The sequence below is a fragment of the Sceloporus undulatus genome, chromosome 4 (genome assembly GCF_019175285.1).
Source record: "Sceloporus undulatus isolate JIND9_A2432 ecotype Alabama chromosome 4, SceUnd_v1.1, whole genome shotgun sequence".
Lineage (NCBI taxonomy): Eukaryota > Metazoa > Chordata > Lepidosauria > Squamata > Phrynosomatidae > Sceloporus > Sceloporus undulatus.
In genome coordinates this window covers 111,315,141-111,342,081 of record NC_056525.1, presented here as the reverse complement: position 1 = coordinate 111,342,081, position 26,941 = coordinate 111,315,141, and the positions used below count along the sequence as shown (strand labels likewise).

General features: G+C 39.3%; 2 protein-coding genes across 7 annotated transcripts in view; both read left to right on the top strand.

Annotated features, from left to right (window-relative positions):
- The window catches only part of DPH5 (diphthamide biosynthesis 5), a 221,938-nt gene that overhangs the window by 5,157 nt on the left and 189,840 nt on the right, over positions 1–26,941 (top strand). The gene's annotated exons all lie outside the window — the stretch shown is intronic.
- Positions 17,740–26,941, top strand: part of LOC121929015 (uncharacterized oxidoreductase ZK1290.5-like) — a 60,593-nt gene continuing 51,391 nt past the window's right edge. The window contains exons 1-3 of the mRNA XM_042464340.1: positions 17,740–17,809; positions 21,227–21,475; positions 24,971–25,072. Coding sequence (XP_042320274.1) covers positions 17,740–17,809; positions 21,227–21,475; positions 24,971–25,072 — 421 coding nt within the window. The remainder of the gene's footprint in view (positions 17,810–21,226; positions 21,476–24,970; positions 25,073–26,941) is intronic.

Here is a 26,941-nt window from a genome sequence, read left to right as displayed (position 1 = left end):
AGTTCTGTGGCGGCTGGATAGCAAGGTCCCGGGAAGGCCCCAGGGGCAGGTGACTGACCAGGTGTCACCCCTCCTCTGTGGGTTCACCCCCCACGTTCTGGGGTGTCATTGAGTGGTGGCCCGCACCCCCCAGTATCTCGCAGGGCTCATGTACTTCAAATACTTTGTTCCAGTCCAATTCTCTTCTTGGATCAAACCAATTATGTTGTGAGTTCAGAGAGAGGAAGGAATCTTGTTTCATCTCCTCCTCCACCTCCACCCCCCCCCCCATTTTGACTTTAGAAGTAATTCATCCAAAACTGGATGGCTTGTGTTTGTGGAAACACATAACACATACCTTATATACATCGACTACAAGTCGATTTCATTATGTAGGCGAGGGTACATTTTGAGGCCAAAATTGGGGATTTGGTATGACCCATGGATACGTCAAGGGTAAAATGTGGCTGCCGCATTGTCATTGGGTGTCAACAGGCTCAAATCAGCTGACAGTTTTAAAAGACTTGATGCAAATCAAATATAAGAGCTTGAAGGAATTGGGAGGATAAATACAAACTAGTAAAAAAAGTCAAATAGACTCACAACAAGCAGTGGAATGGAGCTCTTGGATATGGAGCTCGGGAACAAAGGAGGACTTGTGGGGGACTGCCACTTGCCTATCCTCCCCTCCAATCTTTCAAGCTCCAACTATGATTTGCATGCGGTTATTAGAAACTGGATTGCAATCTAGCTATAAATTTGCATGCCAGGGCTTGTGCTGCCGCAACATATGTTAATCCATAGAGATGATGGCTAGTCTGCTTGGCAAGTCTTATTTCTGGTATGAAATAATGCTGTTTTTACTGAACATGATTTATATAGTTCCTGCTAGGCTGTTGAGAAAAGCTTGCTATTTAGAGCATGATAATCCATTTTGATAAAATGTGCCATGGCTGTGAGCCCAATTCAAAATTCTCATTCTGGATACTTCAAGGATCACCTGCTGCCACCTGATTAGGTTTACTCCTGAAGAAGTACCAAGGATGACCTGTTCTCCATTCCACTCTGTAGGATGATTGTTGAAGGCTTTATTGGTGGTTTCTCACAGACTATGAAACACCCTTGCAAGGGAAGCTTGCCTTTTGTTGTCCTTCTGCCAGTGGGCATGTTGTTATTTTTGTGTGCCTTCAAGTTGTTTCCAACTTATAGTGACTCTGTGGTGAATCAATCGTAGGGTTTTCTTGGCAAGATTTGCTTAGAGGATGTTTGACATGGCTGTCCGCTTAGGCTGAGAGTGTGACTTATCCAAGGAAACTGATGGTCCTAAGGGGCGACTTCAAGCTGCCCTGGAGAAAGCAGAGCAGCATTTATATGCTGTAAGACACAGGAGCGCCACATTGGATTGAGGCTGCAACAACTGCTTGCCACGAGCAAATGCCACTCCCTTTTGACTCAGCAAAAAGCCGTTTTTCAGTCGCCGGATGGCTTTGTGGCGCTCCTGTGTCTTGTGGCATATAAATGCCGCTCTGCCAGAGTGCTGCAAAGCTGCCTGCCATGTAGTCAGGTGGGTGTTGTGACGTTGGCTTTGGGGTGGCATCAGAGCATGCAGCATCTAAACCCCATGCTCTGACATCACCACCAAGGCGGCTCAAAAGAGAAGTCTGTTTTGCCCCTAAGTGGGCTTTCATGGTTGAGTAGGGGATTAAAACCTAACAGCTTGGAGTTCTGGTCCAACACTCAAACCACTATACCACACTATTTCTCAACACGTACCTATTTATGAAGGCAAGTGTGTGGCAGTTGTCTAAAGAAAGGGCTTTTAATGGGTACTTCTTAGATTTTATTGTTCTGTTTCAAACACTTTTAATTCAGTTGTGTTTTATTATTATAATCAATTGCCTTTTAGTATTTTGTGAGCTTAATGTGTACCTATTAAAATTCTGAATTTTCTTGAGTCTCAATTTTGAGAGGCATGTGGGATATAAATCAGTTTATGTATGGTAGGGAATTCTGGCCATTTGTTGTCATGGGTTTGGACTCTAGACAGTCCTGAGAGGCCTGTTTGTAGCCAATTCTTTTCTGTTTTGGGGGAGACATGGGATATATGCACAATGCAGAAATAAAGTCGTTTGATATCACTTTGCCATGACTCTGTCCTACAAAATCCTGGGATTTGTAGTTTGTTGAGGCACCAGAGCTCTTTGAATGAATACCTGACCAAACTACAAATCCCAGGATTCCATAAGATGGATCCATGACAGTTAAAGTGGTGTCAGTCTTTTTATTTCTGCAGTGTAGCATGCCTCTAGATGAGGTCTTATTTGAATTGGCTTTCAGTTTGGTATGATGTCATATCTCCAAACCCATTCATTTTTATTTGTCTCTGGTTGGGTTTTTCCTGCTTTCTTTTAATGTCCTTTTAAAAATTGCATTTAATCTGTGCTGGATAAAGAGTGGTCTTTCAGTTTTACTACAGATATAAATGTTCTCTCTTCAGTTTTGCCTTGAGCCTGCAGAGCAGGGTAGCACAATATTAAGTTAGAGTGTTGGACTAGTGTTCTTTATACTAGGATTGTGGACACCCATTCTCTCATCCAAGGGTGTTTCAAGTTCCCATGACCTGGGCTATGTGTCCCTGATGAGTAAGTTGTGATCCAGACTGTTAGCTATCCTAAGAATTATTAAAATAAGTGTGTCTGATTAATGGTTTGAAGACAGTGTTTTACTCAGGTCTTAAAATGGTTTTGTAAGAAATGTGTACGCTGTTTCTTTTTAAATAACATACATGGAAAAGGTATGTACTGATTTATTTTCATAAACAGTTAATGTTCTTAACCTGGATTATGTTTTTCCCCCTCCCCCCTCTAAAATCTGGGAAGGTGAACTACATTATTTCCTTTTTCCTTTTGCATGTCACATTTGTAAGTTGAGGCTTTTCATTCTTAGCCAGAGGCCCTTGGCAGAATCTGGAAGAGCTGAATGGTCATATCACGTGAGACTGCCATTTGGGTTGGAGCCATTGTGGCTTTAGCTGAGTCAGGAGGAGAATGCTGATTTTTGTGCTCCCTTGGGTTTGTTGGTCTGTGCTTTCAATAGAAACAGCTATACGCATTAGCGGATTAGAAATCATCCACCCATCCTATCAATAATGCATATAAGAAAGGTACATTCCCTGATTTTGTACCATAAAGAAACAGAACAATAATTACTACCAGGCTTAGGTCTTCCTGTCTGTTTAAAGTGTGGGAGGGGATATGGCTACGTACAGCTCTTCTAGACATCCTCTAAAGTACAGAGGATTATCATTTTGTACATATATTGTCATTTCATAGCATTTTCAGGCCTGAACAGATTGGAAGTCCCAATTAGAATAGACCCATCGAATCATGGAATTTATGTGAATGTTCATTTACCATTCAAATATTGTATGGGGCTTCCTAATCAATCTAAGGTATGCAGATGACACCATAATTCTAGGGGAAAATATCACAGACTTGGAACAGTTACTAAGAAAAGTTAAAGAAGAAAGTGCAAAGGCAGGCTTACTGCTGAACAAAAAGAAAACAAAAATGAGCATGGAGAATCTACATAAATTCAACCTAGATAATGGGGAAATCGAAATAGCTAGAGATTTCCCATACCTTGAATCAAGCATTGATCAGAACAGAGACTGCAGGCAAGAAATCAGAAGAAGGCTAGGAAGGGGAAGTGCAGCTAGGAAAGAACTAGACAGAATCCTGAAATGTAAAGATATACAGCTGAACACTAAAGTCAGAATTGTCCAAGCCATTATATTCCCAATTACCATGTATGGATGTGAGAGCTGGACAGTGAAGAGGGCGGATAGAAAGAACTCACTTGAGATGTGGTTCTAGAGAAGAGTGCTGAGGATGCCATAATGGACAGCCAAAAGGAACCCCCCCTCCAAAAAAATGGGAGGGGGGGTATTAGAACAAATCATTCCAGAGCTCTCCCTGGAAACCAAGTTGACTAAACTGAAGTCGTTGTACTTTGGACATGTAATGAGAAAGCATGAGTCAGTAGAAAAAACAATACTTCTGGGAAAGGTAGAGGGCAGCAGAAGGAGAGAAAAAACCACATGGAAGATGGCTAGATTGAATCAAGGAAGTCACAGGCATGAACCTGCAAGATCTTAGCAGAGAGATTGAGAATAGGGAGTCATGGATATTTCTCATTCACATGGTCACTGTGAGTTGAACTTGACCCGAAGGCAGCTAACAACAACAAACCTAATAGATCTACTTTGGTTGGGACTGCCCATGGAATCTATGGACTAGACTGTGGAGATGAAACAACAACAGCAACACCTATGGCTAGCTGTGGCTACATTCACCCACCTGCCTATGAAACAACAATAATGCGGCGTCAATTGGCCATTCTGACTCACCCTGTCCAGTATACAGAAAAATAATTTGGAAATTTGTACTCGCTACTCTTGATAAGCTTCACAGACACAGCTGTATAGACTGGAATATTCAAAGGGATCTTGTTGCATCTTTGAGACTACCTGAGTCAAAGACATTGTAGCATAAACATTTGTAGACTTGGTCTATTTCCTCAGACTTTTAATGGAGCAAATGTGGATTTAATCTCCAATGAAGTCATTAGATTACCTCACTACACTCTATTTCATTTCAATTTCTCTGGGTGCCTCCTGTTGCATTCTAGGATGTGCAGTTTAAGGAGGGGCATTCAGAATTCTCAGCCAGAGAGCTGTTAGGCCTTACTGCAACAGGAGGCAGACAGAGCAATAAAAGTGGAACAGCAGCACTATAAGAAGATAGTGTGATAACGTCTCTCCGAAGGAATCCTGAATTCCTGTTTTCTGTCAGTATAGACCTGGCTGCAAAGCGATTGTATATTTTCACCTTAATTGATAAGATACTTTGCTATCTTAGGGCATAATATGCAGGTAATGGGGTCTGAGGTTAGTGTTTTCTTCCAGTTTGCCTCTGTTTGGACAGGGGAAAGGTTGTTTCTCACTTGAACGTTCATACGTGCTTCAACTGTGAAACTACATTAGATGATTTTTTGTTTCAGTATTTATTTTATTTATTTCATTTATATGCCGCCTTTCTCCTGGAAAGGAATCCAAGGTGGTTCACAGACAAACTCAAGGTACTTTGATTACAGAGAGGTTAAAGTATGACCAATTGAATACATTACATTGGCTGGGACCAAAAAGTGGGAGGAATAAAAAGCAGTAGATTTGTTAGGATAATGTTTGTCCCAGTGGTACTTTATTTGGAAAAAAAAATCCAGAAAAGTACATGATAGGAAAATAGCTTACAATATGTCAAGTGACAATGATATATAATATCCATAACGTAGGTTTATTTCTGTGTGAATTCTGCAGTGGAACATGACTCTGGGAGGCTAATGTGGCCCTTCTGAATGGAGGGGGATAAATGTCCAACAGGGTGCTGAACATTTTTGCCGTACAAGGTGTCATGGCATCAATATAGGCAGAAAAGCACCCATGATCGCTATTGATGACACCCGCACAGCAACACACATCTAGTTTAGATTGACAACAAGGTGATACATTGAGTGTTCTTGCAAATGCTCTGCAGGTAGCCTGTACTTTGATAGGATATTCTTGGAAAGGAAATACTTAATCCACATCAAAAGTAATAGCACTTTCTCTTTCTCACACACATTTACAAAACAGCCTCACAAAAAGATTATGGGTTTCACAGTTTGCTGTCAGGTTTCTCCCTATCTCATGGTGGGAATAAAAGAAAAACTATGGAGGCGAAGGACCCATCCAGGTATAATAAGTACTGGAAGTAATTTCAGTTGGCTGTAACAAAAGGAGTAGAGTGGAAACCATTTAAAACTGGTTCACACCAGCAATTCTTTGTGCACTATTAACTGTTCAGATCTAGTCACAAAACATTATTCTGAGGAGAAAAGGTTTAGTGAACCCTGGAAATTGGATTTGATTTATGCCAGAAAATCTGCCTTTTCACTGCTTGAGGTTTTCTATGGAAGAAAGCCACAGCCTTTTACCAAATGGTTTCTAAGGAAACATCTTATAGCAGAGCATCTGAAAACAATTTGGCTGTTAATGAGAAATAGTTCTCACAACGGTGGGAAAGTGTTGAGTGAAAGAAAAGCCTTCAAGATTTTGGCACTTTCTCCATGAAGATGTTTTAAATAAGTGTGCTGCTGCTGCAGCCCAGCTTATGAAATTTCTTACATGGAATGAGCTTTCATCACCTGCCTTTCAGAGGTCTGCATTCTGGTTTCACATCTCCTCCTCCAAGCAGAGAAACGCTGTTAAAGTGACTGTGAGCTGCAAAGATGGGGGAATTTTTTTTTTTAAAAAATATTCTTGATTTTTCAAACTTGGCATTGTAAAGAGTACACCATGCAGCATACTGTGAATCTTCATTTTATTCCTGGAGAAGTGAATAGTTCTGTTTTGTTGTGTGCTGTCAGTCAGCTTCAGTCAAGTCTGTTCTGCATAGGGTGTCCATGGGGTGAGCTAAGGAAACACTATTATCCTCCCTTTCTCCCTGTTGCAGACACCCCATCAGTTTTCCCTGGCCTGCTTATAAAAGTTTCCAGGTCTTTGTCTGAGTCGCTCTGCCCTGGATTGACCCTCCTGTATTACATTTATGTTGGTCTGCTTCCTAGGATAAGCCTAGCAGCAAAGCTAGCCAACATCCAGAGGCTGATGTGAAGTCAAAGGCTTTACGGTCAGCATCCATAGTTTTTTGTGGGTTTTTTTGGGGGGGCTATGTGGCCATGTTCTGGAAGAGTTTATTCCTGATGTTTCACCAGCATCTGTGGCTGGCATCTTCAGAGAAAGATCCCAGCGACAGATGCTGGCAAAACATCAAAAATAAAGGGCCTGAACAGACAGGCCAAAATAAAGCTGTTTGGGTCATTTTGGAGGTATGCTGTTTGAATGCTGCATGTATCTTAGAGGCTGGAAGCCGCACCAAAGCCGCGCTCCAGTCCTAAGGAGTGGAGCACAGTTTTGGCACAGCTCCTGGCCTCTTAAGATATGTATCATTGAAATAGTATACCTCCAAAGTGACCCGAAGCAGCTTTATTTTGTCCTGTCTGTTTGGGCCCAAACTGTTCCAGAACACAGCCGTATAGCTTGAAGAACCCACAAAAAACTATCCAGAGGCTGCTTTAGAAAACGAGTTATTGGTGCTGATATGTTAAAAGCAGGTATGCCAAATGAATAGCACACAGGTTTAGAAAGACATTGTGTGTGGATGACTCTTTCAAGCATGTCTTTCAGTGTCATTTTTCATGTCAAACGTCACAGTCCAGGAAGGATCAACTGCTTTGGGGAAACTTTTGCAGATGTCAAAGTAATGGACCAGTTTGAATCTACTGTAAAATAAAATGAAAGTAAGAGATCCAATACAGAATAGCTGCACAAGTCTGTCTTTTCATGGGCGAACTGCAACGAGAGCTTAAATGACAAAATTGTAAATTATGGCAAAAATTTGGTTTCATACCCTTTTAATTGTGCATGTAGCTTTTGCAAACCTATTCCTAATGTTGTAGCTGGCTTCTGTAGTTTGATGCATGGATTGTACACATTGAATGATTGTTTCCAATTTATAATTATAGACAAGAAACACAGTCATACCATGGAAAGATTTTTAACCTTGTTAGGTAAGGTCATAAGTACAGAGCTGTAGTAAGTTACGGTCAATATTTTGGTTGTTCTGAAGGTGATGGTGTACCACCAAGTCATTTCTGATTTACAGTGACCCTACGACAAACCTATCATTGGGTTTTCTGAGGTTGTGAGTGTATGACTTGCCTAAGGTCATCCAATTGGTTTCAATGGCTGAGTGAGGAATCGAACCCTGATCACCAGAGTCATAGCTCTACTCTCAAACCACTTCGCTATGCTGGCTGTCCAGTATTTTGATAGGCTCCATGAAAGCATCTCCTGAACCCAGATCATAAATAATATTCTTAGAATAATTTGTGTCAAGTTCGGAAACTTCAGTTGGTACAGAATATGGTAGCCAGGCTGGTTTCTGGCACACCTAGATCTGCCCATATCACTCCTGTTTTAAAATCCCTTAACTGGCTGCCTATTAGTTTCCAGGCAAGATACAAAGTGTTGGTTTTAACCTTTAAAGCCCTACATAGCTTCTTGCGGGAGCACATTCTCCCATATCACCCTCCCTTCACTCTCCGTTCCGCTGGGAAGAATCTGCTTCAACCGAAGAGGACTACTAGACTTTCTGCAATGACCCATCAATTCTTTTCTGCAGCTGCTCCTAGACTCTGAAATGACCTGCCAAATGAGATCCATCAGATTACCACCTTGGAAACCTTTAAGAAGGCTATTAAGACGGATCTCTTCCTGTAGGCCTTTCCAGATTAGAACATCCTTGTTGACCTGCCTTTGATGCCGGACAGATAGGCAGAAAGAGAATAGTAAAATTTTAGAAAGAGAATAGTAAAACTTCTTACCATAGCCTGTGCATTATCTGTAAACTTTTACTAAGTTTTCGGCCCTTCAAGAATGAGGTCTTGTGGTTTGTATTTGATAATATATATTACTTAATATTTTCACATGACTGGTGGATTTAAAACTCAATACTGTACAGTGAAATCTGGAGTCTTCTTTTGTGGCACTTTCCTGCGGTGTAGCTGTTACTGTGGTGAAGTGAAAACAAGGAAGTGTCAATAATAATTGTCTTATAAACATTAGCCACTCAAAAATGGCTAATGGGTAATGACACAGACATTCTTGCATTGATGAACTAAGTAGCATATGCCATGTGGTTTTATTCTGTTTTTTTAAAATACACACAGACATATCTTGGCCTCTGTCTAATCCACAGGTGTTGAAATTCTTGATGAACTGCAGTTGAGATGATTCATTTTGGACTCTGCTTTTGGAGTTCTTTTGTTTTAGAATGGCTACTTTGAGGTCAATGAAAATAGTGTCCCATTTTGAGGGTGGCTTTCACCTGCATCCTCTGGGACAGCCTAGGTACAATTGATCAGGTATGAGTGTCTTCTTTTAACGGACTGATATAGGTGAAAAAGTACTTTGTGGCTGTCCTCCAATGAGATCTGCTTTAGTATTTAGTAATCTATCCCAACTCTGCTCCTGATCCTGATCGGACTCAATACTGTATACGCTCAGGTGTCAATGGTCCAAAGTTGTAATTCTTAGCAATATTATTAATGCTTGGAATAATTTCTTCTCTTTTTCAGTGGCCCTATACAGACAGGCCAAAATAAAGCTGCTTCGGGTCACTTTGGAGGTATGCTGTTTACATGATGCATGCGTCCCAAGAGTCCGGAAGCTGCACCAAAGCTGTGCACAAGTCCTTAGGACTGGATCATGGCTTTGGTGTGGCTTTTGGGCTCTTAATATGCATGAATTATTTAAACAGAATACTTCCAAAGTGACTCGAAGCAGCTTTATTTTGGCCTGTCTGTATAGGGCCAGTGTAAGCTATGGAAGACTCCTATATAAAACACTAAAACCTCTGCTTAGGATTTCTGTGGTTGGGAAACTTTTAGAGAATCAGACAAAGAAAGGAGGATTTCGAATTAAGAGAGTGAAAATGTGGTAGCCTCTCAGTCAATTGCGCTTGTGAAAAAAAAATGCATTCCAAAGTGATTGTGGTAACGAAACTATAATAACAATCCTATTTCAGCCCCTTAATGCACCTATTCTCTGATAGATTGATACCAGGAATGAGACTTTACCACTTTCAAGATAAATTAAATCAGTATACTGACATGTTGTTTATGTGTATTTTCAAAAGGCATCCTTTTTAAAAGCTTCCTTTCTAAAGTACAAGATCAAGACTTTTGTGCCACTATGTGTGACTAAGGGGCAAAACAGACAGGTTCTAAATGCCAGCTTTCCAGCAGCTTGGGTGACATGGCATTTAAACGCTTCAGGCCACAGAAATGTATTTTGCAAATTATCCCGAAAATACATTTCTGGGCCAAGACATTGCTTATATCCCTCACTCACCTGAACCAATGAGAAATAAATTATATTCAGAATAGTATATTGCCACAGCATGCCTGACAGCAGCCTTTGAAGGTAGGCAGAAGGAACTCTAAACACAAAATTGCTGGTAAGTATCTCATGGTTACCTGGAACATACTTTAAAACAGTGGTTCCCAAACTTTAGTCCTCTAGATGTTTTGGACTTCAGCTTCAACAATGCCTGGCTGTTGGCCAAGCTGGCTAGAACTTCTGGGAGTCAAACTCCACAGCTGGTGGACCAAAGTTTGGGAACCACTGCTTCAAAACAATAGTAAAACAACTGCATGCTTTAAAACAAAAAACGGAACTTGAGCTAAAGGCATCATAATGCATTCCTTGAACTCTTGAAGCTGGGTCTTCCTTATGTTGGGTTGCTGTAATGAAAGCCTCTGCAGTGTTCCAAAGCTGATAAGACATGATAAACGTTTCATAGTGGTATGATAAACAAGATTTTGTGTGTGCAGTTAAATAGCCATGTTTTTGAAACATGAGCTACTCTACAGAAAGCATTGTGCTGTAGGTGTCTTATCAGAAAACTAACATGCCTGTTTCTTTTATGGAACGCTGTTGCTTTGGAAGTGACAGATTTCTTAAGCAAAACAGTGGAACTAAAAGGCCTATCCATGTTTAGTCAAAACATTTCTGTGATGTTGCCTGAATGTTGAGCAAGTCAAAGGAAATGAGAGATTTGGTGTCAAATAAATTAGCATGCTCATGCCATTGCAGATTTGCTTTCCATTTTATGGCCAAGCCCTGCAAAGACTTTCCTCAAACTATAGAGCACAAAACTTGAAACACAAAATGACATAGTTTTACTCAAGGTTAATGAGTCCCGGATAACTAGCCATAGGGCTTCCTTAGCACACATCCTGTTTTTATGGAAGCAGTGGGATTTCGGAGGATATAGATAAAGCTTGTAAATACTTAGGCTATGCTTCTGAAATGCACTGTGAGAAACTGAACAGTTAAAAAGAATTCTCAGCTTTTTGGGCAGCAAATTAATTCTGAGGGCTGAAAAATAGAGTAATAGGATATTCACAGCAGAGGCCAAGAACATGAATGGGAGATTATAGAGCTCTGAAAAACTTAAAATAACAGCCTTTCTGGTTTATATACTATATGCTGGTGAAATTATTATATAATCAATTATAAATAGGATTCAGTTCTTTATGACCTTATTGTTTATCATTTCTGTAAGTTTTGCTCAGCTTTCAAAGTGCTGTACATTTTTACCCCTTATGAAACTGGTTTGGTTTTCATCCCGAATTATGCACAGAACAGAAAGGTATAACAAGGTCTTGAAGAGAAGCAGAGAACTGAAACCATAGTTTCTCAGCCAAATTATAAGAATTACAGTTAATTTTCTAAACACTTGTTTTTTTTTTAAAAAAAGAAAGAATGAAAATGTGGTCCTATATACTGTAATACCCATGCAGACTTGCAATAATTATAGTAAGATATAGCATGCCTGTTCATTTTATTTGTAGGTTAGTGTATGGAAGTGCACTGTTAGTACCAAACTTAATAGGTCTCTGTTTTTCTGTTTTGTTCTTAATTCATTTTTTAGATTAGCACATTCAGCAGTCAGAAAATGTAAGATGTGAAATACTGTACTTCCATGTTAATGGTGTACTCCTGTTGTTCAGCCTGGGCTAAAGGTTTGGTGCTGGAGGGGAACAGAAGGAGTCTTGACATACACATAGGGTTGCCATAACCTGGCTGCAACCGGGATTTCCCCGGTTTTGGCGGCACCTGCCCACTCCCATCACGGGTGCCGCCAAAAACCGGGACAACCCCGGTTGCAGTGGGGTTGCGCCACAACCCACGGGGCCTCGCTGCCCTCCTCATCCACCTCGCGCGGAGGAAGAGGAGGGCAGCGAGGTCTGGGGTGGAGCAGGCGAAGGGGGAGGTGGTGCCACCTGCGCGCAGCCGCGCCACCCTCCCTGCCGAGGCCTCCGCAGAGGCCGAGAAGGAGCATGTGGGGCTGCCAGCGATTTAATTATGAAATATAGGACACGTTTTTTTAAAATGGAGGCTCCATTTTTGTTAAAAAAAAAATCCTACATTTCATACTTTTGTCCTACATTTCCCCCGGTTTGGAGGTCCTGATTTATGGCAACCTTACATAAACACACACTTGCTGTCATATGGTTATTGAGGTGATATTCAGCATTAGGAGGCCATCTTTGGTCCATTTTTCTATGGCAACCCTAAGGCGAACCTATCATGGGGTTTTCAGAGGGTATGCCATTGTTCTCCCATGTGGCTGAGAGGATGTGGCTTGCCCAAGGTCACCCAGTGCATTTCATGGCCAAGCTGAGAATTGAACTATAGTCTCCACTCTCCAGAGTTGTACTCCAATGCACAAACCACTACACCATCTTATTGCTGCTAATTACATATTTTAAATTAAGGTGTAATTTTCCAGTCTCTGCAAAATGGAATATTAATTGTTAATCTGGAACGGAGAGTAAATCAAGAGATGTGTGTGCACGCACACATGCCTGTGTGTGTGAGATTACTTGGCAACAACATATGTCCTCTATCACTTCCAGGTTTAATAGGAAGTGTTAAGGTTGTACGCATGACTTTTTTCAAGAAACCTTTGTGATAGGTTCACCTTCAGGTTGCCATAAGTCAGAAATGACTTGAAGGCACATGACAATAACATTACTCCTATGACCCACATATTTCTCTCCCACCTGCAGCACTTAATTTCTGGTTTTCCCATAGAGTTTGGAAAATTAACTTTTCAAGAACAAGCACATTTCCTTCTTTTCTAGGCCCTGGTTTCCCTGAAGTTTCACTGGATTTCCATTAGAAAAGAAGCTGATGTTCAAAGCTTTGAGAAACAGGGGCTGATTGCATTTTTCTGTTCCATCAACTGCAGCATTTCTACTGATGTGACTGTCCCTAAATAATAATATTTGGAGTAACTATCCAATTTCTGGTATGCTAAGTAACACAGCAAAGGGGCAACTGTGACAAATAAATGGTCCAGGGATTTTTGGGTTGTTTTTTTTTTTGGCAGAGTATCCTCCCATCCCAAGTTCTGTGTGCCCTAAATTTTCTTACTGGAATCTATTATGCATGGAAAGGATCCGAACCCATTTGCAAGACCTCTGAATGAACTTCATTCATTCCTTCTGCTTGGAAATGGCTCTTTAGTCACCAACAGACACAATAATTACAACCTAATTTCCTTGGCGCAGACACCGCTTATTAAAAGGGAAGAGTTTGTTATGAAAAAACGTGTAGTAGCTTTCCTATGGTAGTTATATAATCCAGCATTCCTTTAATATCTCACTGCCATAATTATATAAACACATTCATTTTATCAAATGTCTGCAGCATGCTGGTTCTGGATACCTTGTGATGGTCTGAATAACAGTAATATAAATTTTTTTTTTACAAATATACAGTGCTTTGAACAGTATTGATAAGAGCATGCCAGTCTGCAGAAAATGCCACTAAAATTACTTAGAAGTGTTATATGCACTTGCAATTAATGTTCCCACTTTTTATGAAATATGTGGTATAGTGGTTTGAGCATTGGGCTAGGATATTGTTGTATGTTGTAATATTACAAGTGTTTTTAACTCTGTAATATTACAAGTGTTTTTAACTCTCCATTGGGAGAGGCGGGAGGATACAAATAAAAACTATTATTATTATTATTATTATTATTATTATATTGGGAGACCAGGGTTCGAATCCCCACTCAGCCATGGAAAACTACTTGGTGACCTTGGGCAACTTGTATTCTCCCAACCTCAGAGGAAAGCAAACCTCTCCAGAAGAAATTCTGCCAAGAAAAACCAGTTATAGGTTCAATTTAGAGTCACCATAAGTCAGAACTCAGTTGACGGCACATAACAATCACAAAAAAATCCAACCTTGTTACAAGTAACTGATATCTGTAACTTGTTACATACAGACTCTGAAACTATAATGTGCAAATTTTAATTCCTAAAGAGATTATATTAATAAAATTGGTCAGTTAGAAATGTAAAAATAACACAATATTTATATGCTGGTTTTGAAACAGCAGTTTGTGAGTCTGCGGTGTACCATTGGAGAAAAAAATAATTTTGTTATCATGTTGTTGAATTTTTAATGGCGGTTTTAGATGAATGGAAGTATATGTTTTTTCTTTGCCCTTGCTTCCCCTTTCTACATGGTCTCCTTTTCTTTCATTTCTTGTAATTTTATCATATCTTTGTTTATTGCAGTTTGGTTGTTATATATTTTATCAGTCATGCCTGATAGATAGTCTTATTTCTTTTTGATAGCTTTTGAACAAATTGGTAAAAAAATAAAGATCAGTGCTAATAGGGCTTCCTCAGTGGTTAGAAATTACATCTTTGGTTTCTTGACCATTGTCTTAAAAGATAACTTATGTCATACTTTGCAGTTGGATGCTTGAGAATTAAAATATATACCTTTGTTGAATAGAAAAAGACAATGGGTTGAACAGAGAGATAAGATTATTGAATTTAAAATTACTCTTTGATGGAACGAAGCAATGCATTTGCTTTGTACAAAACAAACTTATATTTCCAGTGTTTTATTTGCAGTGGTGTATTCTGTTTGAATTTCCTTTAGTTTGCACCACTATTGTTTATATTGCATAGTTTTTTTAAAAAAAGCTTTCTTTATCTGTTTGCTGGAGTAGCAACTACCGTATATACTCAACTGTAAGTCGACCTCATGTATAAGTTTAAGGCAAGTTTTGGAACAAAAATTATGGATTTTGATATGAACCGTGGATAAGTCGAGGGTAAAATTTAGGGGCATTTAGCATAGGATCTAAAGAATGAAGCAAAAGAAAACAATGCCAAAGAACTTACAAAATTTCAGTAGGCATAACTTTTTATGCTCACATTAAAGGCTGGATGGATGCGAGAATCTGAATGTGTGTGCTTCCAGGACATTATGCTCTTGCCTTTCACCGAGGATCATTCCTTTTTAAAAATAAAGTTAAGATACAGTACTTACATTGACCTGTGGATAAGTCGACTCAATTTTTGGGGGCATTTTTTTAACCTAAATTTCTAGACTTATACATGAATATGTACAGTATAATAGAAATATTTACATTGATGGGCAGGTGCAATATAGGAAAGATAGTATTCATGTCCTCCAACAACTGAGTCGCTATAATATATAAACAATACAATCATAAGAGAAGAACTAAATAATACAGTTAAGAAAAGTATGTTCACTGACTTGCTTTAGTTGGGATAGTAGGAGGATTTCTGTGGGAACAGCATATACAGTTTTTCAGGCTGAGACACTGACATGGAGAGACTTCATCCTAAAACCAAGAGAGGATGGATGCTTTTAATATATAATATAATGGGAGATTTGGTTGGAAGTTGGTGTTGTAAACCACTGGATGTTCAGCATCAGTTATTCTCAACATGAGCCCTCCAGATGTTTTGAACTTCAAATTCTAGAAATCCCAGCGAGCAGACTTTGTGGTCAGGCATTCTGGAAACTGTAGTCTGAAACATCTTGAGGGAAGGAGGTTGAGAACCACTGTTCTAGATGATAAATTTCTTCATTGAGTTTTTAATAAAGAGGACTATTTTGAACAGTCTTGCTGAGAGTAAAGGGAAAGGTGTCTCAGTGCTGGATACTAGCAGTGAAAGAAAAATGATGTTTAGTTAGTGATCTAATTTGATCAGTCAGGGGATGGAATTGGCAATGATTCATTACTTCCATTAAAGAGTCGCAGCAGACAATTGCCCCAGATAATATAACTTAATTTTATGCTTTGCCCATCATCAGCTATCACCATGCCCACATGTGGTGGTTCCTAAACTTACTTACTTACTTTATTATTTTAACATTTAGTTTCTATTTTATTTTATTTTATTTTATTGTGCATCATGAACCTTTTGAGAATCTGATGATGGCTATGGACCCCTTCCGTTGTAAAATACACCACATAAACAAAAACACACAAAAAACATTTGCATATAGTTTTTTTTATTGCATTGGATTCTGATTTCTTTCACATAGGCTACTCTGGAAGGGAAAATATTAATACAACGAACACTTAAAATTTACCATGGCAGGAAAAAAAAAACATTAAAGGGAGAAAGGAGTGAAATAAATTAAAAAAAAACATTTTTGTAATCAGTTTATGGACTCTTTGAAGCCAGTCCATGGACTCCTGCTTTGAACTCCTGTACACTTCTGTATGGTACACATTGATTCCACTGGCAACTTAAGATTTACAGTTTGGTGAGGTAAATTCTCTGGCTGAGAATATTGAATATCCCTCCTTAATCTGCAACTCCCACGTTTCCAAAGGATTGGATCATGGCAGTTAAAGCAGGATCATGGATAGTGTAAAAAGGCCTCTAATATTGGGGAATCCATTCAGTCCCCCATTCAGGTGTCACCTGGTGTGCTCTGTACTTTGTGCGCCCCCCTAGTCATGCCCCTTCTTCCTTTCCCCAATCATTGTGAACTTCCCATATATTAGACGCCTTTTTACACTATCCATGATGTGTAGTGTCCAGGGGGTGACACTACAACAGATGTGTGTGTGACACCACTGCTCCCCAAACACCTGCCTTTGGGCAGAAATAGGCTGTGATGTGCTTGCATCCCTTTAAAATGCTGAGGAGATGATGTGACTGGGGCAAGGCTCATTGGGAGGAGAAAAGGGAGGCCTATGGTTCTTTAATAAATAAATTTTGATTTTTTGAAATTTAAAAAAAAATTAAATTAAAAATTCTTTTAAAATTTTCTTTAAAAATCACATCTCACTGAAGTTTCAGTTTAAACACATGAAATAATATACACATGAATACATTTAGGCTATGTGTATGGTATTGGTTAAAGTCAGCCCTCTTTATCCATGGATTCTATATTCATGGATTCAGGCATCCATGACTTGAAAATATTTTATAAAGTACAAATTCAAAATAATTAAAAGTAGAATTTAAAAGTAGAATTTTAATTTTGCTAGTTCGTTCTGTCAAAATTATTACCATTACAGTTAGTGATGTATGGGAATCATGATTTATGAGTAACATTAGTACAAAAACATTACTAAACATTCTGTATGGAGTGTTATGGGAGGAGATGGGGGGCAGTGACACCAACCCTAGTGACAAAGAAGTAAATTAAATCTAACTAACTGTTTATTGTTCTGGTAGCCCTAGAACCTAGAATGCAGTGACTGAACAGTTAAGATGCCAGTTCTGACGATTGCAAGATCAACAGTTTGGCATTTCAAGGCCTAAGCACTGCATGACAGACTAAGCTTCTGCCAACCTACCAGTTCGAAAGTACTGTATGTAAAAATGCAAGTAGATAAATAGGTACCACTTCAGTGGGAAGGTAACAGTGTTCTGTGCAGTCACTAGCAGTTTTGGCTTCACCTGCCATTGACTCTGTCCCTGATAAAGGTTCACTATTAAAAGAAAAAAGATTCCTTACTCCTATGTTTGAATACTACTTAGGCATATGAACGAAGGTGGTGTGTGTGACCTTACAAAGAACGAATTCAATAAAGGGAGTTTGTCTTAGATTAATGTGATATTCTTTCGTGAAATGATAACTGCTATTCTAGACAAAAAAAGTGTGGTGTGTAAAAATCAGTTTAGATTTTAACTGAGCATTGGATTTGAGTCACATAAGAAAAGAAACTGACTTCTTTATATATGCACACTCAGTCACTAATACTTTCCAACATTTCCCCAGTGAAAACCAGGATGCTTCTGGCTAAGCAACATCGCAGTGTGATCAAGATGGTGAAAATTTTTAACGAGGAAGAAAAGACAAGTAGGAGAGGCTGCAGCAGTTTGCTTTTCCATAAGTCTACAGGGAAGGATAAGATTCTTCGCCACTCCTCTCCTCTTCCTCTGCAGAGGCAATTGTGCGCAAAGTACTTTGACACTTTGAACTCAGTTTTCAGCTACTGAAGTAAACCAAGGACAAAGGGCAAAAGAGTGAGGAGAAGAGAAAAACTGGGACATTTTAAAAGCAGTTGAAAGTGAGATGCTAGAAGATTAATTGGTTTGTCACTGCCAAATTAGGACAGTTGAAGGAAATGCTCACTCACTAAACAGTCTAGTTGAGTAGTCAGTATAAGCAAATCTCATCCACCACCACCCCATCTTATTTCTCAGTCTACTTGAGAATAGATGCTACTGAAAATGAAAAAGGCTTATAATGAAAATTACAGATGACGCCAAGTTTAGAGGCATTGTTAACGCAGACCAGAATCAGGAAACTATACCAAATGAATGAACAATTTCAGGAACTGGATAATAGAATGAAATCCAGTAGAGTAAGCTTGTGCCTCTGAAAATAAAATCATTCCTAATGAGCATCTCTCAGGACTGGTTGACAATGCAAAAACTATCCATAGGATTTTGTGCTTTGTACGCATGGTCTTAGGGAGAAAGATAATGTGAACTTTATGGTGTGTGTGATGGTGACTGCTGAAAAGAGGGTGAGGACATTCACAGAACGTAACCCTTGTCTAACTTCTCTCCATAAGGTCACATACAATTTCACAGATACATGCTGAAGTGTGTTCAGAGAACTAAAGGCCCCCAACAGAACTGGATCCAGCGGTCAAACAGATGGCCTTGGAAATTGTGTGTAGCTGATTAAAGGATAAAAGATGAGTGTGTGCTTCCTAAGGGCTGAGCAGGAAAAAACAGCTACATGGAAGGTGTAAGATAACCACAGTCCCCTACTCTTAGGGGCACACCTTCCCTTAGGGGCACACTTTTATCTTGCAGCCCTCCTGCTAATTGCTTTGCCAGCAAAACCACTTCCTGCCCTGTTGGCATACGTTCTGTACTTGATTGAACATCCATGGAATAACAGGATAGTACACATGCATATACTTTAACTCCTCGTCCAGAGCTTTGGATTACAACTGGAAAAGATGAATGAAGGACTCTGAGAATTTAAGTTCCAAAAAGGCTTTCCAGCAGGCTTTTTACCACCATGCATTTTCAACTAAAATAAAAACTAAAATGTATTATGTGTTATATTTTAGTGCTCTATTGGAAGAGCTAGAAGAGAAGTTCAAAATAGCTCATTAACTTTCAGTATCTTCTTTGCTTCATCTCTTGGTAAACATGTTCAGATCTTTGGAAATCTGAATAATATAGTTCATGGTTTTCAGAACAAACCAAATGTGACTATATCTTTTCAACTTTGATATTGGTATGCAAAATGAAATCTTAAATATAGAATGTAAGAGAAGCTAGAAACATTTGACTATATCTTATAGCACACTATTACCATACATTATCGGGGCATATTCTCTAAAACACTGATAGTTTGGGAGTAACCCCTTCCAGGAAAACAAATGGAGGGTTTTTAGCACAAATGTTATACAAAGGTAGACTACTTCCACCTGCTACCCTCCCCATATGTTGGACTATAGCTCCCATCATTTCAGTTAGTTCAGCTAATGGCACTGCTCACCAAGGGTGGGATGAGGGGAGTTGTAATCCATCTGTCATTTAGAAGAAACTAGGTCAGGGGAGTTTATGTTGCAAAGAAGGTTTTCCACTGAGACCTTGGTTCGATTCTGCTAGAGGACAGGCTGCTGTCACTCCAATAAAGCTGGTCAAAACTAATATTCTTAGCCAGAGTACCAAAAGTGGAACAGGGTAACATTTTCATCATGTAGTCTGAATTACTGAGCGTCCTTGTAAAGGATGTTTAGAGGATAGATGGAGATGATACCAGAACTTTTCAGAAAATGTTCTGTTGATGCTCTGCTGTAAACGTAAGAGAAGGGGCAGTGATTCAAAGGATGCAAAGTGAACATCATCCAGGATGAAACTTGTGAAATCAGGAAAAAGGAAGTAATGATTCAGAAGGGACATGAAGCATTCAGGAATGCCAGGAATGAGCAAATCAAGAAAGGGGAATTCTGTGGAAGGCGAGCAAGAATTTAGAGGGAGTCTGCCTTGTCAGGTTGGATACAAACAGAAGCTTAATAGTTAAAGGGTTGTTGCCATTTGCAGGCACAGAATGAAAGACTTTTGTCCTGTGTTTGATGAACAAAAAGTTTAGTGCCCTTTTAAGTTGGCTTTTCATGTGGTATTTCCATCACTTCCCCTTGTACTGCATCCTTTGCTTCACAGGTCTGGCAAGGCCAATTGGTAGGGTGGAACAATGTGGGTTTGTTATGTTAGAATAGGAGGAAGGGTAGGGTAGTTAGTTTCAAGAGGTCCAAGGCCAACTCACTTGGGAGTGTGTTTATGCAGAAATCGTTCCCTTGTCCCTCTCAATAAAGGCATGTGATGGAAAACTAGAACTCCATGGAACTAGATCCCTTCCAGCTCTCCTTTCAGAAAGGGTGAAAATTTTGAGAGCCAAGGTGGTGGCTTTGTTCTCATGTTAGTAACACACATTTGGCAATGAATTGGGTAAGAGTTTTATTCATTTTCATACCTTGGCCAGAGGTTCGACTTTAGAGATTTGGCTTGTGTATAAATTCCTTGGGTAACAAGAAGCAAAACTTCCCCTTTGTACATCATATATAGAAGTTATCCACGTAAGCTTGTCTATCTTTTATTAACTGGCTAGTAACAGGCAAGCTGGAAACCAGATATTTTTAAAGTCTTCCATTCTAGAGTGGTTCATACATACACATTCATCACCTGGCTGTCATAGTGTGTTTTGTGTGTGACTGAGCTTTCATAGTTCTAAAAATACAGACTGAACTTTTATATTACCCAGGGTCCCCTCAATATTGAATTCAGTGCCATTTGCTTGGGTACTTTGGCTGCCAATCATTAGTGGATGAGAAGCCAGTTGATGGGTGAACCAACTCTTTTGACTCTACACTTCATGATTGCCCCTTGAAGAAGGCAGTCTCAGGCCAGCACATGTTAGCTTGCAGTCATGACACATTAGTCATTGCAAAGGCCAGCCACATGTGTAGTATTTCTTTTCAACTAGGAATGAGGTACAAGACCCCTGTTTTGGTTACCACCATTCCGGGCTGCAAATTCTGTTCATTTTAAATAGCTTTCTTCTCTCCAGAGATCCTGGGAACTGTAACTCAGAGGCTATAAATCTAACAGAAAAAATATGTGTTAATATAGCATTAATGAAATGTAGAATGTTATCCCTATTCTTACAGGTTATATGGAGTGGCTCTATATAAAACATGTGCATTAAAAAATTAGCAAAATAATGAAAGTTTTGCCTTTGTGTTTCAAGGGACATCCCATTATGGTGGCTATTCCCATGATGCTGTGGTGTATGCACTTCAGAAATGTGGCATCCGTCATATTGACACAGCAAAGAGGTATGGCTGTGAATTGCTCCTGCAGAAGTCTATCCAGGAGAGTGGGATCAAGCGGGAAGATCTCTGGATAACCACCAAACTCTGGCATAGTGACTACGGCTATGAGACCACGAAACAAGCCTGCATAGAGTCTTGCAAGAGACTTGGTGTGGAATATCTAGGTATGGTGTTTATCTAGTTCTCTTTTCAGTACACAGTTACTAAATCTGGGTGAATACTTAGTAAAATGTTCCTTCTTACATCACCTACCCAGTTGCTTTACATCTAGCCAAATAATGAATATAGCTCCCTCACTCCCCCACCCCCCACTCCATGTAGATGATTTCTATGGTCAGGGCTGTTAATGTATATTTGTATTTGTATTTAAAATGTCCAGATGTGACAATGGCTTGCTAAAGTAAAAATTGGTTCCTGTTGAAGGCCGGAAAGTCTAGGCCTGAAAACAAAGCGTTCAAGGATAAATGATGTAACAGGACCAAATTCTTAACCAGTTTTTTTTTTTAAAGCAGTGTTGCTTTCCTTTTCTCCATCTGGATCTCCTTCTTCTTTTTTAGCAAGACACAAAAGTATGGAGTGTCAGTGGGAATATTTTGCTTACAGGTTTCTTGAGGGAGAGATCAGAAGTCATTGAATTCATGATTTTGTCTTAGACTTAGAGGGATCTTGCACTGTGAGCTGAAACAGAGCATATATACCTCTTTTCTCTGAGCCAATATGCTTTTTGTTAGAATATGGAATGGAATGGGGTATAGAACGAAATATCCTTACTGTGCTGTGCTTACCACATTAAATATGTTTGCTAAAAGCTTCTTTTGTATTAAAAATGATGCAAAACTAATGAAGCACAAAGTGGTGTTTCTGTTGTACAGGTAGATCATTGAAAGAGTATTCTCATCAGCAGTTAAGAACTTTCTTTTGGCTACCTGGCTTTACTTCTTTTTGTTCCCTCTTTTAATTCATCTTCTATTGGTATTTTATTTCTTCTCCTTCTTGTTATATTCCAGGCACTAAATGATGATGAAAGTAAGTTTGATTCAACTCCACAAAGAATCCTTCTCATCTCAGTGGATTTTGAACAGGAATCATGCCCAAATTCTTACTTCCATGTGACAAATTGTGTCAAGGTGTTGCACACCTCACATTGAGCTTTTGGGAATCCTGCAGCTGTGTTGATTTTTATAGGCTCTCATTTCCCACTTCTGGGGTAGAGCTTCTTTAAAGAACAGTGGGTGTGTGATCAACATGCTGTAGCCCTCTTCAAGTTTCCTATCCAACTCATAATAGATTACAGAGTCATGGGAAACTGGAAATGTGTATTAAGCTGTGGGAGAGGAGGTTTAAAGACATATTCCACTACTTGCATTTTTAAATGGATATGATTTTCACTGTTTCCATGTAAGGTTTAGCCTCTGGCTGCAAGCAGCTGTATTAAATCTATACAAAATTGCAGAAAAATTAAATCACTAGGTTTGGCTTTGGAGGCTACGTTCCTTGGTATCTGGGCTTTTCACCACAAATATTTTTTCCTGTGTCTGCCTTTTGGTTTGCTTGAATGCATGATCCATGTATGTTTTGACCCACTTCTGATCCTTGTTAGTAGATTCCCATTTATTGTGGTGGGAATTCTGGTGGAATCACAAATGTTAGTTCCACTTACAAACATGTTGATGACTGCTAACTCTGTAAAGTTAGTCATTCATTTTGAGTAAAGATGAGCTTTTCTTGTAAACTTTGACAACTCCTGGGAAATGAACAACCCCTAGAAATGGATGAGAAATCCAGTGACTTGAAGTAACAGAACTGAATCAACTGGGAAAATCTGTATACATTGAGCTGTATTGGGATATTATTCTATTTGGTTTCCTAAGTAGAATCATAGAATCATAGAATTGTAGAGTTGGAAGAGATCGCAAGGGCCAAGTAGATATAGGGTAGATTGTAGCCTGAAAGTCAAAGTGAGTCTAAAAAGATACTTTACCCCACCTCATTCCCCCTCCTGTTCTCACTCCCTGTTCACCTACCTCCTCTCTTTCTCTGTCTCTTTCTCTCTCACTGCTTCTCCCACTTTCACTCTCACACCATATACACAATAACACACTCTTGCAGCTCACAATATAAAGTCATGAAACACAAAAGACAAGAGTGTGTATATACCAGTCAGCTGGAATTCTCAATCTCTCTTTTTGTATATATGTACAGAGGGCCCTTGGTATCTGCTGGTGTTTGGTTCAAGGATCCCCTGTGGATATCAAAATGCATGGATACTCAAGTCCCATTAAATACAGTGGCACACTAAGATGGTGTCCCTTGTATAAAATAGCAAACTCAAGATTTGCTTTTTTTAAAAAATTATATATTTTAAAAATATTTTCAAACCATGGATGTTTGACTCCATAGATAAAGAATCAGTACACATGCACAAATATATTATGTAAATTGATGTCATATGTTTAAATGATGCCATTTTGTAATTTTAATATAGCCCTCTGAAGGCCTTAGGAGCCTTTTTCATGAAATTCATTAGAAGCTCTCCAGTATTTGCTCTGTGTGTGTGTGTAAAATTTTTACTGAATTCTTCAGTATTTGCTGTTTTGATGCTGGAACCCAACAACATCCAAAGGACTACACATCCCCTACACCTACTGTATGGTCTAGGTTTGTTAGGGTTATCAGGTCTTGGAAGATGGTGCCTGGTACATAGTAACATAGCCTTCTCGCAGAGAAACTACAAATCCTAGGATTCTATAGGATGAAACCATGGCAGTTAAAGTGGTTTCAAAATGCTGTAAAACTGCACAGAGAAAGGGAAGGTCCGATGTGCTAAAAAAGAGTGGTTGAAAACTGTTGTATAAAATACTGCATAAATTATTAGCATTTTTCCAGGTGTCAATGACTAAACTGCATATTTATTTATTTATTTGTTTTTGTGTTGAATTTATATCCCACCTTTTTCCCAGCATGGAATTGATTCAAGGCAGCTAAGTGATTTCAAAGAAACCATACAAATGTGGTGGTTATCATAGCTTATGTTATGTGGTGTTGAATTAAAAAGAGGTACTTTGTTTGGAACTTGCACATATGATTTTGGTGAACAGTATATTTTTTCCTGTCTTGTATACATTTACCTTTGAGTTGAACCTGTATGAAATAAAGATCTTACCACAGTAGATGAAGCATAATCTTCCATAAAAGGGAAATGTTGCTTGAGATGTGGCTTGTATGGCAGCACTGACATGAAGAATGATAAAAGCCCTGCATATTGAAGCCGGCCAGAGGTCTTGCAATTCTCATAGCTGCTGGGGCTTTCTGCTTGGGTTGTTACAGTTTCTCAAGCACAGTACAAAGCTGCTTTTGTATATGTGGGTATCTGTAAATTAGCTGCATCTCTGAGCGTCTAGACAAATGGGTTTACCTGGATATTAAGAAGGAAATTTGGAGGAGAATTTATTAGAGCTAGTGATTGCACCGTCTGGTCTTGTCTTCTAGCTGCAGTCTAGATTCAGAGGTGCTTTCTCCTTCTGGCCAAATCCAGCAATTCATTTGTTTCTTCATTAGGAACATTTGCCTTGGGCTTTAAATACAGTATCTGTCTGATTTAAGAGTCTTTGGAATGACTGATGAATTAAAAGAAAAACTGGATTGTATTTTTCTTTCAGATCTTTATTTGGTGCATTGGCCTGATGCCCATTTCCCTGGTAAAAGCAGCAGAGAAATCAGAGCAGAGACCTGGCGAGCCATGGAGGAACTCTATGAGACAGGTAGGTTCGACTGTGGAGAGCTTTTCATCAGCTGCCCCTGGATTGTGGAATGACCTGCATGGGAGAGATTTGACAGCTGAACATGCTATCTGAATGTAAAATGGAATTAAAGACCTATCTTTTCTGGCAGGCCTACCCAGCCAATTTTAAACTATTAATTTTAGATTGATATATTTTTAATTTTATGTTTGAATAAATTTAATGTGTCCTATATTTATGTGTTTGAACCTATGTGTTTAATTTTTTATGTGTTTGAATCTATGTTACACCCCTGCCTTGAGCGTTAGGGGAAAGGTGGATAAGAAATGATGATGATGATGATGATGATGATGATGATGATGATGATGATGATGAGTGGGTCCTAGACCAGATCAAGCCAGAAATCTCTCTGGAAGCCAAGATGACAAAGCTGAGGCTGTTGTACTTTGGACACATCATGAGAAGGCACGATTCATTGGAAAAAACAATAATGCTAGGAAAGGTGTAGGGAAACAGAAAGAGAGGAAGGCCACATGCTAGCAGCTAGATGGATGGAGTCTATTAAAGAGGTCATGGATATGGATTTGCAGCAACTGAACAGAACAGTGGAGGACAGAGAGTCTTGGATATGTCTCATGCCATAGGATCACCATGGGTTGAGATCGACTCGAGGGCAGTTAACAAAAACAAAACAATAATTTCACTCTTTTATACATTCACAATTTACAATGTGCAACTTTGAGCGGGGCAACAGGAGACCTACTGACATCATGTCTTTTTTGTGCCATCTGACTGGCCAGAACAGATCGCTGGGTTAGGTGATCCTTTGATGTGATTTAGCATGGCTCTTTGAATATTCTTATAGGATGTTACTGCTGATGTATTCTACCATAGAAGGTATGTTTGCTGGAGTGAAATAAGGCAAGCTCAAGAAACTTTTCCCAGTGGAAAAAGTCCAGGACACCTTCAGTCTCCTGGAACCACCTCCCTTTTTGGTGGTGGTGGGGACAATCTTTCAGCAGCACCTCACCTTGTCGCCAACTTTCCATTGTTTAACATCAAAAATCACACATTTTAAAAAACCACTTGCAGATGCAAACACTTCTGGTTTTTGCTTCCTCTTCTCATTTTTTTTTAAAATTATTGTTTCTGTCCCAGGGGCAGAAATACTGCCTGCCCTTCAGTAGTAATTTGCTTGCTTTGCACATACCCTTAGAGATGCACATCTGTTGGTTTTTCAGAAGGATATGGACACTATGTATGACAAGATGGCTGAATGTGAAGTAGTTGTATTTTATAAGACCAACCTCATCCCTCTAGTGACAGTGGGTTTGCAGGCCCAGTTGCACATTCTCTGAGCTTTATTGATAGGTTTCAGAATAGATCCAAATTGGGACCAAAGGGGGGTTTGTGGTGATGGTGGGGAATTTATCTAAGTAGCATTCTGTACTTGTGGTTTACAAGATAGGCCTCACTTAACTGGTGCAACATGGAACTGAAACTATACAGTATTCTCTTAATTAACTTTCAAAGGATCTCTTGGTGTGGGTTTTGAAACAGATTCCCCCCCCCCCCCTCAGTTCTTGCCATTATTTTCTTCCATTCTCATCTTCATATGTCTTCAGGTACATTTCCTGTGCATCCGTACCTATCTTGAGTTAGGAGCATCAGGAGTTAATTGAATGTTAAGGACCTTCTTGATTTATCATTCCTAGCCAATGTTTTTAGCTCCTTATGATGCCATCTCCACTTAGATGCTGAGCACTATTTTCCCTGATGGCTACATTATTCAAATTAGTGGCACATAAATCTCATTCCAATTAAAACAATCCCTTTCTCTGTCGTAACCATTCCATTATCTGGTCCCATTGGCTCTTTCTCCAGTCTACA